The 14781-nt window shown below is 35.3% G+C and overlaps 2 protein-coding genes across 7 annotated transcripts in view; both read right to left on the reverse strand.

Annotated features, from left to right (window-relative positions):
* bean1 (brain expressed, associated with NEDD4, 1) overlaps positions 1-14781 on the reverse strand; it is a 115378-nt gene that overhangs the window by 41195 nt on the left and 59402 nt on the right. The window lies entirely within an intron of this gene.
* LOC114657750 (60S ribosomal protein L30-like) lies at positions 10863-11247 on the reverse strand. Its single transcript, XM_028809635.2, has one exon. It carries the CDS (start codon positions 11237-11239, stop codon positions 10892-10894), a length of 348 nt encoding a protein of 115 aa, XP_028665468.2. The 5' UTR covers positions 11240-11247; the 3' UTR covers positions 10863-10891.

Raw genomic sequence — 14781 nt, forward strand, 5'->3', positions numbered from 1 at the left:
TTAATAATAATTACAAAATAAAATAAGAAAAACCAAGTCTCTCATTACAGTGTTTTGCCTACCCTGATATCATTATAGATACTTATTTTACTAATGCTGTTTAAACTGTTGCATAAGTTGTTCTGTTCTTACAAATTAATGTTAAATTCAGTTTATCTTTGTATAGCACTGTAACAAGTTCATAGGTAAAACACAGTTACCACTGGCAAATGCAAACTGCTTGCAAAAGCAAGCAAAACAGAAATTAAATAGAATTATAAAAACACCTGTAGTAAACTGGCACCTTCTTTCAGAATTCTCCCCAAGATAATCAATTTTATCGCTTATTTATAATGGTTGTTGGGAAGCTAGTGACAATCACAGCAGTAACAGCTATAAACAGATGTCGACTTCTCAGTGGATGCTTCAAACACACACAGATACAGACATAGACATACAAACACAAGGTAAATGAAGTATTGACTGCATATTCATAAACTGTAAGACAGAACCACACCATACCCAAAAGACACATTAACTATGATTCAAACCTTGGACCCAAGTACTGTGAAAAAACTAAAATAATAAGAACCTCTTCTGGAAGGGGTACACACAGCAGTGCATTAATTATTACTAGCCATACACTCTGTCTCAAATGCCAACTGTTTAGGTTTATACATTAAGAAACATTTTCCCTTTAAAGCACTTTTGTCCCTAAATGCCTATCTACTGATGAATATTGAATGTAGCCCTTTGTAAATATTTTATGACAAGAAGGAATATTTCTTTCATCTTTTTCAAATCAAAACTGAAATTAAATTAACCTTTTCAATATTTCTTATAAAGTCTGAAACGTTCTGCCAAATATGGATGAAGCCAAAAACATAATGAACATGTAAATGATATTAAGGTCTGCTTCAGCTCAAAATGAATTTCCATAATGAAGCTAATAAGTATTCCTGTTGTTCTTAATTGCAGTTAATCTTTTAATCCTAAGTGACTGTTTTGTAGCCCTCCAGGGTAAGCCTATAATGTTAACTCCAGGGATAAACTGGCATTATGTACTTCCATGTCATTAGCCAGAGTAAACATTTTTATTGCAGGAATATCTCTAAAACATGTTTTTCTCTTGAAATGCTGAAGGTTTTAAAAAGCATTTTAAATCTAAGGCTCATGTTTTTAATTTCATTGTAGTTGAGGGAAAATCTCCCATTTCTAATGTTATATCACTTTTAGTGAAGAACTCTATTATGCTGATTTTGTTCCTTTTGACACTAACAAAATTGCATTTATCTTTATTTTGTATAATGGTTAAAATGATATACTTTTACACAAGATGAGTGATATGAAGTTGTGTAGTAAGACTTTATTTCAGTGTTTATGAATTTATGAATGCACGGCTCTCCAGACTCCATGCATTGATTTATGATAGATTACAACTTTATCAACTAACTCTAACTTAGCCTTACCCACTTTTAATCAATAATCATAAAACCAAAGGATAACTTAAGGTGACTTTCTTGAGTTCGTATCACTTGCAAACACCTACCACATTTCAAGAGCCTCACTGGCTGATATATTTTTATCCTCAGACATAGGCTCTAAAATTACTAAATTACTGAAGTTTTAGAAATCACAGTTAGCTAGAAGACAGCCACAACAGGGTGACATTTTGAAAACTAAATCAATTTTGAGACAGAATTGTTTGTGAATGTGAAGACCTTGGTGAGCATTAAGGCTATTAAGCCAAAAAGGTAAAAAACAAATTTAAAAGGATAGGTGATTACATTACATTAGATTAGTTTAGATTAGATTAAATAAACTTCATTAATCCCATTGGAAAATTCAAATATATACAGCAGCAGAAACATATAAAACAATAAAAATACATCCAATCAATCAATTGATAAATAAAAATAAACTTAACAACTATGTCAGGTGAAAGATTTAAATTGAGTGATAGCAGTGGTGTTATAAGCCTGTGACTGAAAGTTCTCCAATACAGTGCCCCCTGGAGAGGATAGAGGGAATTTTTCAAGATGGCATCCAATTTTGCCACCATCCTCTTTTGCACAACAGTTTCCGGTGTGTCTAGGGTTAGGACTGTGATGGAGCAGGATTTCCTGATAAGTTTGTTCAGGCATTGTGTGTCTTTTGTGCTCAAATTTATTACCCAGGTGACAGCAGTGTGGAACACCACATTGATTTCTAATGACTTGACTATGGATTATCAGTGTCACCAAAACAGATACAATGGCAAACAGAAAATGAACAAAAACAAGGTAGACATTATCTGCAAAAGTGGAGTAGGAAATCTGATGCAAAGGTCAAAAAGGCTAAAGAATCAAGTAAAGCTAACATGTGCATGAAGGACTCAATTCAAGTACTTTTAGTTTTATCAGTTTTATTCTATTACACACATAATGCATATCAGTGTTGACAAACCAAACTGTGGAAGGTCCATTTTCAAAATTTAAATGATGTCAGTTTTGAGTTTTGATTGTAGTAAAATGTGAGTTGCCAACAAATTTATCTGCATATCTGATTCTTTTTATGTTTATAAAGCCTTCAGTCTTTGTGTAGGAGCAAAGAAAATTGAATTGACCTGTGATAGTATTACAGCAGTGTCTTGTTTTGCCTTTCTTGTTTTCCCTGATTCCGTGTCCTCATTTTAGTTTTGTGTTTACATTGCTGGAGAATTACAGTGATATACGACTCTCGGGTGCCTCAGTCATTAGGTCCACAGCTAACTGAGAGGACTACTTGTATTTAAGACACCTGTCTGCCTGCCACTAGCTCTTTGCTGTGGCATTAGCAAGCTTAGCTCCTGTATTTCTTGGTCCCTCCTTGTTATAAATTCTAGTATCACTTTAGTATGTCTCTTTGAGATTGATTATTTAGAAAACACACTGCTGCCCTGCACATAGAAGCGGTGCAAGTTAAATCACAACCAGAATTGTGCAGTTGATGAGAAAGTAGCCTTGTAAAGAGACATGTACAATTGAAAGGACAGTGTAGCCGCTCCTCAGTAGTTACACTGGGAGATAATTGAGTCAATGCCTGCATTGCCAAGGATAAATATAGCGGGGGAATGAAAAGAAGGGGATCGGATTTAGTGTTTAGGATGGCTGCAGAGAAGTCAGTTCCAGAAGCAGTTAGAAGTTTCCATGGGCACAATTGGATTGTGAAGACAGGGGAGTCGGCAGGACCAGATTGTGCTCTGCAGGTACCAATCAGAGGTGACAGAGCAGGCTCACTGCAGACCTATGGGAAGTTGCAGTGAAGGAGCCCTGAGGTACGGCTGAGTTAGGGGCACAGCGTGTCAAAACTTGACACAGCACATCATTAGACAGGTGAAGTTGCTGGGAGAGGTTACTTGTGTTAATGCACTGTGTGTTTTATTAACATTTATTTATTAAATATTTATGGAACTGCACCTTTGACACATTTTGATTTAATAAATATTCACTTTTCACTTTTGGACAATTTGAACATTGTTGTGTCTCTCACTCGCCACTGGTTCTCCCTCAGTTACAAACAATTAGAAAGTTTGTAGCGAACCCTGGCATGACTAAACAAGCATTTTGTTAAATAAAATAAATACAAAACAGAAATCTGAAAACTAAACTAAAATGACTTACATAAAAAAATAAAGTAAAATTAAAATGGATGGATTTTAAAATCTGTACTCTCTATTGCAAATTTGGCATTGTAAATCCACAGGCAAATCTGTTAATAACTGATATTAAGGTGACACAATTTGTTTATTTTCCATTCACTCACTACAAAATCATGCACAGTATGGCAGTTATTTATTTTAAAGCAAACTTGGTTTGTAAAAAAATCATTAAACAAAGCTTGGAACTCAATGACCAAATATTTTAATACATAACCCTGATTTGAAGAAGAATGCCCTGAATTCTGATCTGAGTTTGAGCACATGAATCAGAGAAGAGCCCCACAGACAGCAGTTTTGGATGAATTAGGTCAATCATCAAGTTAAAAAAAATGATAATCATTAGAATATTCTGAAAAATCACCATTTTTATTTGCATTGATAAGTGAAATGTAGTTGGTTTCAAGATGGCATAGGTGGAAAAGCTGCTTTCTGTAAAATGTGCAAACACATATACTGGCTTGCAATATGTGTTAAATAACATGAATTACAGAGCTCATTAGATTATGATATAGAGATCAATTCACTTTTTAACACAAAGCCTCCTCATCAGAAATATTTTCCTGTTCTTGCTGTCTGTTGTTAGCTTTTTTAAGGAGAATAAGCACTTCTGATCAGTGATTCAACATTTTCTTGTATTATTTTTGTCCTTTTAACTTTTTTGTGTCTGGTTTTGATACCTGCCTTGTACCCTGATGTTGTCAGATTAGGATTATGAATGAATGGAAGAATGGACAATATTATTTGTTAAAAAGAAATACATTTATAGCCAGTAGTGAATTTTGCAAAATAATTTGTCTCTGCATTCAGACTCTAATGCAAATACAGAGTTGTGATTTGAGGCCATTTTAAATTATATTTGAATGATTTTTAATAACCTAATTGTATATAACATGCCATTATAAAGGTGTTTTCTTTAAGTTGCTCAAACTTTAGCATCACAAGCTTCAGTATATCTGTTTCGTGATGAATGATTAAATTGTTTGTACCTAAACAGTTTAAATATGCTACATTATTAAATGCATTTTCAAGTGTGTCTTAGTGTTGTAAGTTGCCTTTGATAAAGGTATCAGCTAAATAATAACAGTAAATGGCAATGTAGCCTAATGTTTATAATGTTTGTCAGCTGCTTAGATAAGGCATAATTTTGAACATGGCCAAAGAATTGGTTATAAATGGGAAAGTCCTGTCTGAGAGTGCCATGAGTATTACAGTGACAGTAACAAGGAATGTAACTAATGACATGGTGGTCTGGTTTGCAGAACAAAAAAGAGAAGATCCTTATGAATTTAATAGCACTCATAAACAGCTTTTATAAAGATATTTATAGTGAGGATCAGGACCATGAAACATTGACAAAACACAAACCCACCAAAGAATTTAAAATTAAGTAACCTTACTAAATAAACTTCAACTTTGCCTCTGTAGAAAACTACTGTCTGATCACCTCAGTTAATCAAATACAAAAAGAGAGAAAGTGTGATGCTATAACTACTTATTAAGTGTCTAGGAGTTTGTATGCATTACCTGCCTTCAAAAGGTGAAGTACTTAATCCACAGTTTAAAATGCCCAGTGCTGCCAAAGTGCCTGATCCTTGAACACACTCTACTGCTATGAGAGTGAGAAACATTTAAAAAATTGTTCAGAAGATACCGTAATTCTCTGTATAAATGGCTGGAGCAAAAAGGGCCACACAGACCCTTTAATGGACATATTTCTACAAACATTCCTAGCACTATGGGAGGCACAGCATGCATTTTGTAGTTTTCATCATATGCCATTTTTTTCAGGCAAAACATAAATTTAACTGAAATGAAACTAACTGAGGTAAGACACCAAAAATATAAGCTAAAATAGAAATGATAAAACTAAGCTAAAACTAAACTGAAATTGAAATGACAAGTTAAAATAGTGAAGAAATAAAAAATAATTTAAAAAAATGTATCTAAAATAATCTTGATTCTGACAATGACATTTTGGGGTTTTTTTCTGCTGTAGTGTGGTTGTCACCATTTGTGTTATCATTGCAATGACTGTTGCCAGTTTCATTACATGAAAGTCAAATGGCTTGTGGTATTATGCTCTGCCTATTTAAGATAGCTGCTTGCAGCTTTGGGTATCCAATCTTTTGGACTCATTACAAATAGAAAATAATTAGGGGCAATTAATAGACGTTAGTGGACTTTTTTGCAACATTATATTGCCTTTGTGTTCTGGTTTTGTTTCTCTTCACCCTACCTGTTTATGGGCTAAGATTTTGATAGCTCCTTATGGCTACTTTTATTTCCTAGTTATTTTCAGTTTAAGTTTCCCTCTAAACACCTCTGTCACAGAGCACCCTTAAGATCGGCATACACGTTGTGATATTTAAAAACTGTTGTCAAGCAAGTACTCACACTGCCAGCCTATCGCTAATCCTATATAGTATGTGCTCAAACTATACACACATGCTCGGCTTGATTGACATGTTATGACATGGGTGCTCAGACTATGCATGAACTTGGCTCCAACAGACAGTTTTACCCATTAACATTTTGTAGTAAAGGTTTATCTATGGCCACAGGCTTCTCAAAATGTCAACAAAGAAAAGAGCTGCTTATTTACAATTGCTATACTTTGGTTTGAAGCTATAAAGAAAATACTTTTGTAACTGGACACATTGATAGTTGGGAAGGGGTAGACAATATAGTCTGTCTATTTTACGGAGAGTGTTGGAAGTACATTCATTTTATTTTATTCATTGTTGTCTGTGTTTATTTTAGGTTATTCCAGTAAATGATTCCCAAGATTTAGTTACATGTGTATTGCTATATGACAGTTAGTGTTTTGAAATCAGTAAAGTGAAAATGAGCTTTTCAATGCCAATACCCAACATACAATATCTGGCTACTATACTAGGACATAGATGAGATACAATACCAATCAGTTGTTTTTATTGTTGCATACATACACTCACAGCCTATGTTGCACAATGAATTTTTTTAAATCTGATGATGACTTCAGACTTCTCACACTACAAGACTATCGACTGATATTTCTGACATGACAGAAATTCTTTCAATTGTACGGCAGCCCAAACGTAAGATTCAGTTGGATGTTGCAACCCCTTTCATACTGCACATGAAATGATGGCAGATGAAGCTAAATTTCACGTTGAACCAGAAAAATCAGTCAGCAACTGCAAATTGGGTCTAAAATCATGCTAAAATTGCACACTGTATACCCAGCTTAACAGAACACAAAAGCAGAGATCATGTTCTACACTTTCTAGAAATGAATTGAATAATAATTTTGGACTTATAAGGGGCATGACGTTTAATATTTTCCAGAGAGACCACATAGTTTTATTGTTGGTGACATTTTTAATAATAGTACCGCAGCTCCTGTTCAAGAGATAGTTCCCAGCAAAGAAGGTGGCTCTGTTTGTAATATGCTACCATCACCATGCTTCACCATAGGGATGGTATTAGATAGGTGATGAACACAGCCTGGTCTTCACTAGAAATAGTGCTTAGAGTTCTGCCCAAATAGTTCAATTTCTGTCTCATCAAACCAGAGTCCTTTAAATGCCATTTGGCAAAAGTATAGGGCTATCATTTACCTTTGAGTCAAGAGTGGTTTCTATCTAATCACTTTACTATAAACAACTGATTGATGGAGTGCTGCCAAAATGTTCATCAATGTAGCAGAAGTCCTCTGAAGTTTTGTTAGAGTGATAAAGTCCTTTTTTGCTCAGTTGCTCTGGCTAGCTGGATGGCCAAATCTAAGATGAGTTCTGGTAGTTCCAAAATTCTTCCATTTCACAATTATTCCTGGGAACATTGAAAGCTTTAGAAATGGTTTCATATGATTGCCCTGATCTATGCCTCACCACAATTTGATCTCAGTTTTTAACAGAGAGGTCCTGGGACTTCATGGCTTGATTTTTGTCCTAAACACGCAGTGTGAATTGTGGGACAATATATACACAGGTGAGTGACTTTCGAAATGATGTACAATCAATTCAGTTTGCCAGTCAAGTTCTACACACATATCTCAAGGATAACTAAAACAAACAGGATGCACCTTACCACAATTTGATGTCCTGAGTTCTGAATACTCAAACAAGTAAGAAATTTCAAATTTTGATTTTTAATAAATTTGCAAGCCTTTCTGAAAACATGCTTTCACTTAATCATTATGGGTTATTCAGTGTAGACTGATGGGCATAATGGCAAATTTATCCACTGAAAATTAAATCTACAACACAATAAAGTGTGCAAAAAGTGAAGGGCTTTGAATACTTTCTGAATGCACTGCATGTGTGTGACCCTGGTGTTGTTAACAGAGTTTTTCTTGATGTATTTGATAAAATATTTTCAAGTTCATTTACTCTCTCTTTAGTTTTGCATAGAAAAATCTAGAATACATAAAGAAATCAAGAATTGCCAAGGAGATAAGAACGTGTCAGAATTCAAGCACAGGGCCCTGGAGCTGTAAGGCTGCAATGCTCACCTGAGTCTCACCTGAGTTACATCCTATGTGGAAAGTGCATTTTCTCTCTATGATCTTGTGTATTTTTCTGTGAGCTTTGGATTTTTTTCATATTATGAACTCATACATATAGGATAATTAGATGCTCCTTTGGTAAGGATCAGTGGGTTAATATGTATAGGATTGCACCCATTAGCATCCTCCACGGTGCCTTGTATTTTCTGTTGCAGGATGGACTCACTGCAATGACCAGACTAAAGCAAGAAAGAAATGGACATAATAGCATATATGCGTTAAGCATTGTGCTGTTATGGATGTAATATTGCTGACATTAATTAAATAATATTTTGTATACTTTGAAAATACACCTAAAACTATATGGAAGTAAGAGGTGTATAATGCAAATGAAATGTTACCAGGTACTCTATTTAAAAAATGAAAGATTACTCAGCACAAAAAATGAAAGCTATATTCTAAGTACAGTCACAGTAAAACTAGAAAATAAAGACAATAGATAAAAGAGCTTACAACACGATATTGCCAGCTGACTAGCTAGCTATGAAGAAAAATTGAAGCCAAAGGCTACTCCAAAAATATTGCTAGCGTGTTTTGTTTTTTTTCACAGCACCAAACATTATTCGTACTCTTACTAGTTTCAGACTGATTTACTTGTTGACCATACTCTACGGACACTACAGCATATATAATATTAATTGAGGAAGTGATGGTAAAAATGTTGCAATGCAAATAAAATAATATTGTATACTGAATTTTAGCCAACAGTTTACAAATATTATAAGTTGGTTTATCATAAAATAACAGCATTTTAATTCAACACTGTAGACCAAACTAATTATCTGCAGTTCACTAAAAAGCATGCAGATATAGTATATTGTTTTGAATTTTATTGTTTATACCATCTTCTTCTTCTTCTTCTTCTTTTGACTGCTCCACCATGCAGTGGTAATATGTCATGTGTGAAGAAGAATGGCTGTCAATGAGCAAAGAAATAGGATGCAACTATTCAGACAGGCATATAGCAGCATTTCCTGCTATAATTCATTTTAACTTTTGAATATAAGGATGCTGTGTTTTTTGATGAAAAAGATGCCAGCTAGGTTTAGGCCACCTGCTTCTTTGCTCACAACACAACTGACAACCCTCTACTTACTTTAATTATTAGACAGCCATTAAAAGAATATTGTTTACTTCTGTGTACTAAGTTAATGTGTAACTTTAAACTGACCCTCTGTGAGTATGTCTTGTGATAGGGTGGTGCCCTGACAAGAGCTGGTCTCCATCCTTCAGCCAGTAGCTGAAGTATTCAAGCTCCCAGTAGTATTCAAGCTCCCAGTGATTCTGAAATGGTTAAGTAGGTTAAAAGATGGTAAGTCTCACTGAAGCCAGTCGTATAATATACTGTATATGTGTGGAGACAACCATAAGTGAATTGTGCTTAAAGGTGGGTTGGAACAATTAGACGGCTCACTGAGTGTCACATTTCTAAACCAATCCAATGCCTCATGAGGTCAGCACTCAAATTGAGGGTGGTGATTTTTAACTGCAAAGTTCAGTGGTGCTCTTGTTAACCTGGTTCAACAAAGAGCAAGTTTCTGTTTAAGATAAACCATCTACAGTTGAAAAATCTCCTAAAAATCCCTATGAGACATATAAATGTGTGTCACATGTGCAGAGAGCACATTTAAAAATAAATATAACCCGATGCAAGGGAAAACCCTTTCTGTAGCATCAGATTACAGTATATTTTGCTATTCAATGGCATCAATGGACGAATGGTAAGTGTCAATGATATGTTGTTGCAGGTGCTGTGTGTTGTTCAGCATTATGATGATAATGTAGGAGTCAATATAAGCTTGAAGGAATTGGCAGCAATATTCATGAAAATCTGGAGTAAACGGTACACAGTATCACACTCTGTCAAAACGGCTGCTGTTAAAAGAGCAGATAATGAAGAGCCCCAGCCAAATCAACAAATATGACTAACAACACCAGCGGATGCACAGATTAAGCTATACAACATCCTTTCTGACTGCACGTCTAAACAATAACTAAAGGAGGTTAACATTACTGTCAAACTGGAAATGCAAACATGCCATGACAAAATAGCTGCAGTGTTTTAACACATTGTATATCATTTGACAACAATGCTTACCTAAACTCTATTTGCTGTTGTTACATCATATAGTGGTGCAACAGTTAAAGTTACAAATTAATTATTAAGTTTCAGTTATCTTATGCTACTAAATTCTTGAATGGATAACAGCTATTTCAGCTTTTTATTTTCTCTCAGCTTCAAGTATTTTGTTCAGTATCTTTTGCTCTCTCCCTGAAATCCTGGCAGCAGTTTAAAATGCACAGACTGGAGAAATTGAGGGCGAGTGTTTTGGGAAGAAGCCTCTGTATGTGTGGCCTTTGCAGCACAAGATTTTGCTGCTATTCACTACACACTTTTTAACGGGTTGTCCCCAGACATGTATTCTCATTTGAAAATCACGTCTGGACCCATGAGAGCACAAGTCAGTTTGATATTAGCATGCTAAACCTGCTTATGTATTAATTGCATTGCCTTTGAGTCTGACCCAAAAAGAAAACATTGCAAAGGTTCCAAAAATGACTTATACACATGTAGCACCCTCCTAGTTGGGTATAATAGTAAACTCAGAAGTAAGCCTCAGAGACACAATTTTTTTTCTTTCTTTTTTTTTTAATCAGATTTATTTATAAGGCAAGAAAGTTCTGATCTATTTTTCACCAGTCTGTTCTGGCATGATTCTGATGATGTCAGAGTCACCAGGATCAATGATAGCTAGAGTGCATACCCTGTAGTATTTACCACAGGCTGTACTCAGTTCAATGTTGTTTCCACGGTAATGATGCACACCAGTCTTGGCCAACATAGCATAGTACTCAATTTCAGATTTCCTCAAAGCAGGGCAGTTGTTTGCCAATATAATCAGCTTTGCCTTGCCTTGTCGGATCATCTTGAGGGTCTGCTTATAGCCCAAGACATATTTACCACTCTTCATAACAAGTTGCAACCTTGAGTTTATAGACTCGAGTGACTTTTTCGTTTTCTTGGCAGCCACCATTTTCGCAGTTCAGACACAGATAAAGGTTTAGGTTCTTTCTGAAATATAAGAACAAATAACTTTTTTTCCTATTTTGCACAAATTTAAGAATTTCCAATCCAAAGTTCTTAATCAATTTTAATCCTGAAGAGAAATTTTTTATTTTGGTTTTAATGAACTGCAATAACTGTATGTGTGCAGTAACTGTTAAAAATGTACAATTGAGTTTTGTAACTTTGAAAAAGATTTAGTATAGAATTTTAATTTTCACTCAGTTTTTTAAATGTACTCCTAACAGTAGTTGCTGACTTAAGCTATCCATATCAATGTTACCAATTTGTGGAATTATAATGCATATTTTCCTACTCTAAAAAGGCCAAATAAACTTTAAAAACTAATATTTTTTCATATAAATTTTTACAGATCATTTTTTATTATCATGGTATCTTAAAACTTACAGTGCTCAAATTTGCTTTTATGTTATTTGGTTTTATTGCCTTCAACTCAAGTTAGGCTGTTTATTTACATTTTTCTTTCCCATTCAGAAGTTGAATGTTTTGATAGATACTCTCCACATGAACATACTGTTCCATGCTAAGTCACATAATATAAAAACAGCATGCATACACTCTCTCTCCCAGTTTAATGGCCATTTTATACATTTAAGTGGCAAAAATAAAAATTAACAATCCTAGTATGAGTTTTTCACAGCACGCTCTTGACAGGATTAAAATTAAAATTTGATTTGATACGGTTCTTCCACCAGTGGGAATTAAAATTAATTGCCATTTTTTTATATCAAAGAGTACCTTACAGATAATGACATTAATACTAATACTTATTCATCAATCAGTACACACCTCCACTTCTGACAGGAGAATATACATATACATTTATATGTAAATGTATCCAAAAATAACTGTAATGACGCTTCACTCCTGTTTGGTTCTGTTTCACAGCCAAGTACAACATGTAACTTTTACAGTGCAAAATAATAGTGTTTTGTTGGATACAACTTGAACTGCTTAGTTAAGCTTAAAACGAGGATAAAACCGGAATATCTTGAAGAGAACAATTGCCAAAAAGATAATACATAGGTTTTGTGCTTTTTTGCCCACTTAGGTTGAGACAGCATGCTAACATGAACAAGAAGCATCAAACTGAAAGAGTGTTCAGTGTAAAATAAATGTTTTTATTTCACTGAAAAAGGCTGAAGTATTTATGAATTGACACTATCTATAGTAACAGTGGGAAAAGCACCCTTTTTTATATCTACTATTGATTTAAATGATATAAACATGTCTACTGTTGGGCAAATCCATGCATGAAGTGACAGACTCCCTGTATCTGCCGTATGTTTTGTCCTTTCTAAGCGCAGATGATCTGAATGAACTCTACATTTACCTAATTAAAGGCTGTGGCATGATACATATTTCAAACCAAGGTGGACAAACTGTTCACACCTGCATGGTCTTCATCATCAAAGTCTTTTTTCTTGGGGCAGAAAGAATTTTTGTAACTTCATATCAGCAAAACAAAAGAACTGGCTATTGACTTTTGCCACCACACCTGGTCATGTTCAGGGTATGGATGTGGAGTCGATGCACTACCACAAGTATTTCAAAGTCCACATCGATGACAGGGTGGACTGGTCTCACAACACAGAGGAACCAGAACAAAATTTAATTAATTTGCAGACAGGGTTGAAGCAGTTGCATCCCAATGGGGTAGTGTGTTGCAAAGTTTCCTACTTCACTCACAATCTTGCCACAACATGCTGCTGCTCTCCATGATTCAATATTGGACAAAAGTTGGTTCAGAAAATGAAATAATGAAAGAATGAATAGAATTAACACTTCTGGACAACATGGGCAGTGCTCCATCTAAGGTGTGCACAAAGGAATGAGTCAAAAAATCGACAGATCTCTTACATCTGTCAAAGATTTACAAAAATCAGATGACACAACAGCTCACAGGGAAATCATTTAAAAATGAACATTTAAGTAAACCAGTTAGTTCTATACCTGCTCCTTGTGAATGTTAGCAGTGCACAATGTGTGGAAACAGGAAGAGCGTCAGATCTTACAAATTGAGAATTGTAGTGGAAATATGTTTTTGTGTGTAACTCTGGTAATGTTCTGGTTTTTTTTTTAATTCTTCTTTTTGTAGATTTTCAAACTTGATTTGTAGATTGGACTTTGTTGATTGGGTTGCCTTTTATGCAAACCCTGCTGTTTTGTCTTCTATTTTGTTCTTGTTTTCCTTTTTGAAAATAAACCTTCTTATTTTCAAAGAGCCAGTGTTTTTATGCTTTTTCTTTTCCTATGGTATTCAGTGTTTGTATGTATTACACAGACCACAGAATGCTCAGATGAGATTGAGCCTTTTCTTTGATTCTGAGACCAGAAATCTTTTGAAATTCTGTTAGTGCTATTAGGACTGCAGCCTCAGTATTTTGTGGATCTGATACTGTATATACAGTACCATATTATCTGCATATAGAGAAATTTTCTTTTCAAGCTCTTCTCTAATAATCCCCTTTATCTCATAAGCATTCCAACAGTGAACTGCCAGTGGTTCAATGACAATTGCAAAAAGCAGTGGTGACAAGGGGCATCCTTGTCTGGTACCACATAAATCCAATTTGGTCTTGTGATATTACTGAAGGAGAATCCCTTTCTTTAATTAGGAATCAAGCTGCATACTGAAAGGTCAGGCTGACACACAGAGATGGACTGTGTTCAGGACTAACAGGATAATATTCTCTCTGTAAGCCGTGCTGTTCGGACACAAAGTTTAAGTCTGAATAAGAGAGAGAGGAGAAAGAGAGAAAAAGAGGCCATGGAATGGTGCAAAAAAAGGGAGAAAGGAAGAAATAGATTGCCTGCAAAGGACGAAAAGATCTAAGCTATTTCATGCTCTTTTTTACAAGGATAAAATAGAGTTAACATTAGCTAGTAGAGGGAGGCATGTTGGTGCGGTGGTAGAGTTGCTGCCTCACAGTAAGGAAACCAGGGTTCATATCCTGGGTCCTCCCTGCGTCTGCGTGGGTTTCCTCCAGGTGCTCTGTTTTCCCCAAACTTTCCAAAGACATGCAGGTTAAGTGAACTGGCAACACTAAATTAACCCTAGTGTGTGGTTGGGGCATGTATGTTCTCCCTGCAATAGACTGAAACCCTGTCCGGGGTTTGTTCCTGCCTTATGCTCTATGCCAGCTTGAACAGGCTCCATCACCCCCCACAATCCTGGTTTGGATTAACTGGAATTTAAAATGACATGACAATAAGTAGAAGTTTAATTAGGACTAAAAGCTAACTCTTTTATGCGTCAGACCTGGACACATTCTTAATTTTTTGTCAGGCTTCAGCCAAATGCACCATCTGCAAAGCTACAGTACATAGCATAGTTGGTGAAATGCAGCAGGACAAATCAACTGTGGGACAGAGACAGTTGAGGGGCAACCTTTGCTTTATGTCAGGGAGTATACTATACAATAGGAAATGTTATTGTACATGCAGTGAATGGAATGGAAGGATGATTGGTGCCCAGCCAATCATAATCGG

Source organism: Erpetoichthys calabaricus, chromosome 9 (assembly GCF_900747795.2).
Source record: "Erpetoichthys calabaricus chromosome 9, fErpCal1.3, whole genome shotgun sequence".
NCBI classification, from domain to species: Eukaryota; Metazoa; Chordata; class Cladistia; order Polypteriformes; family Polypteridae; genus Erpetoichthys; species Erpetoichthys calabaricus.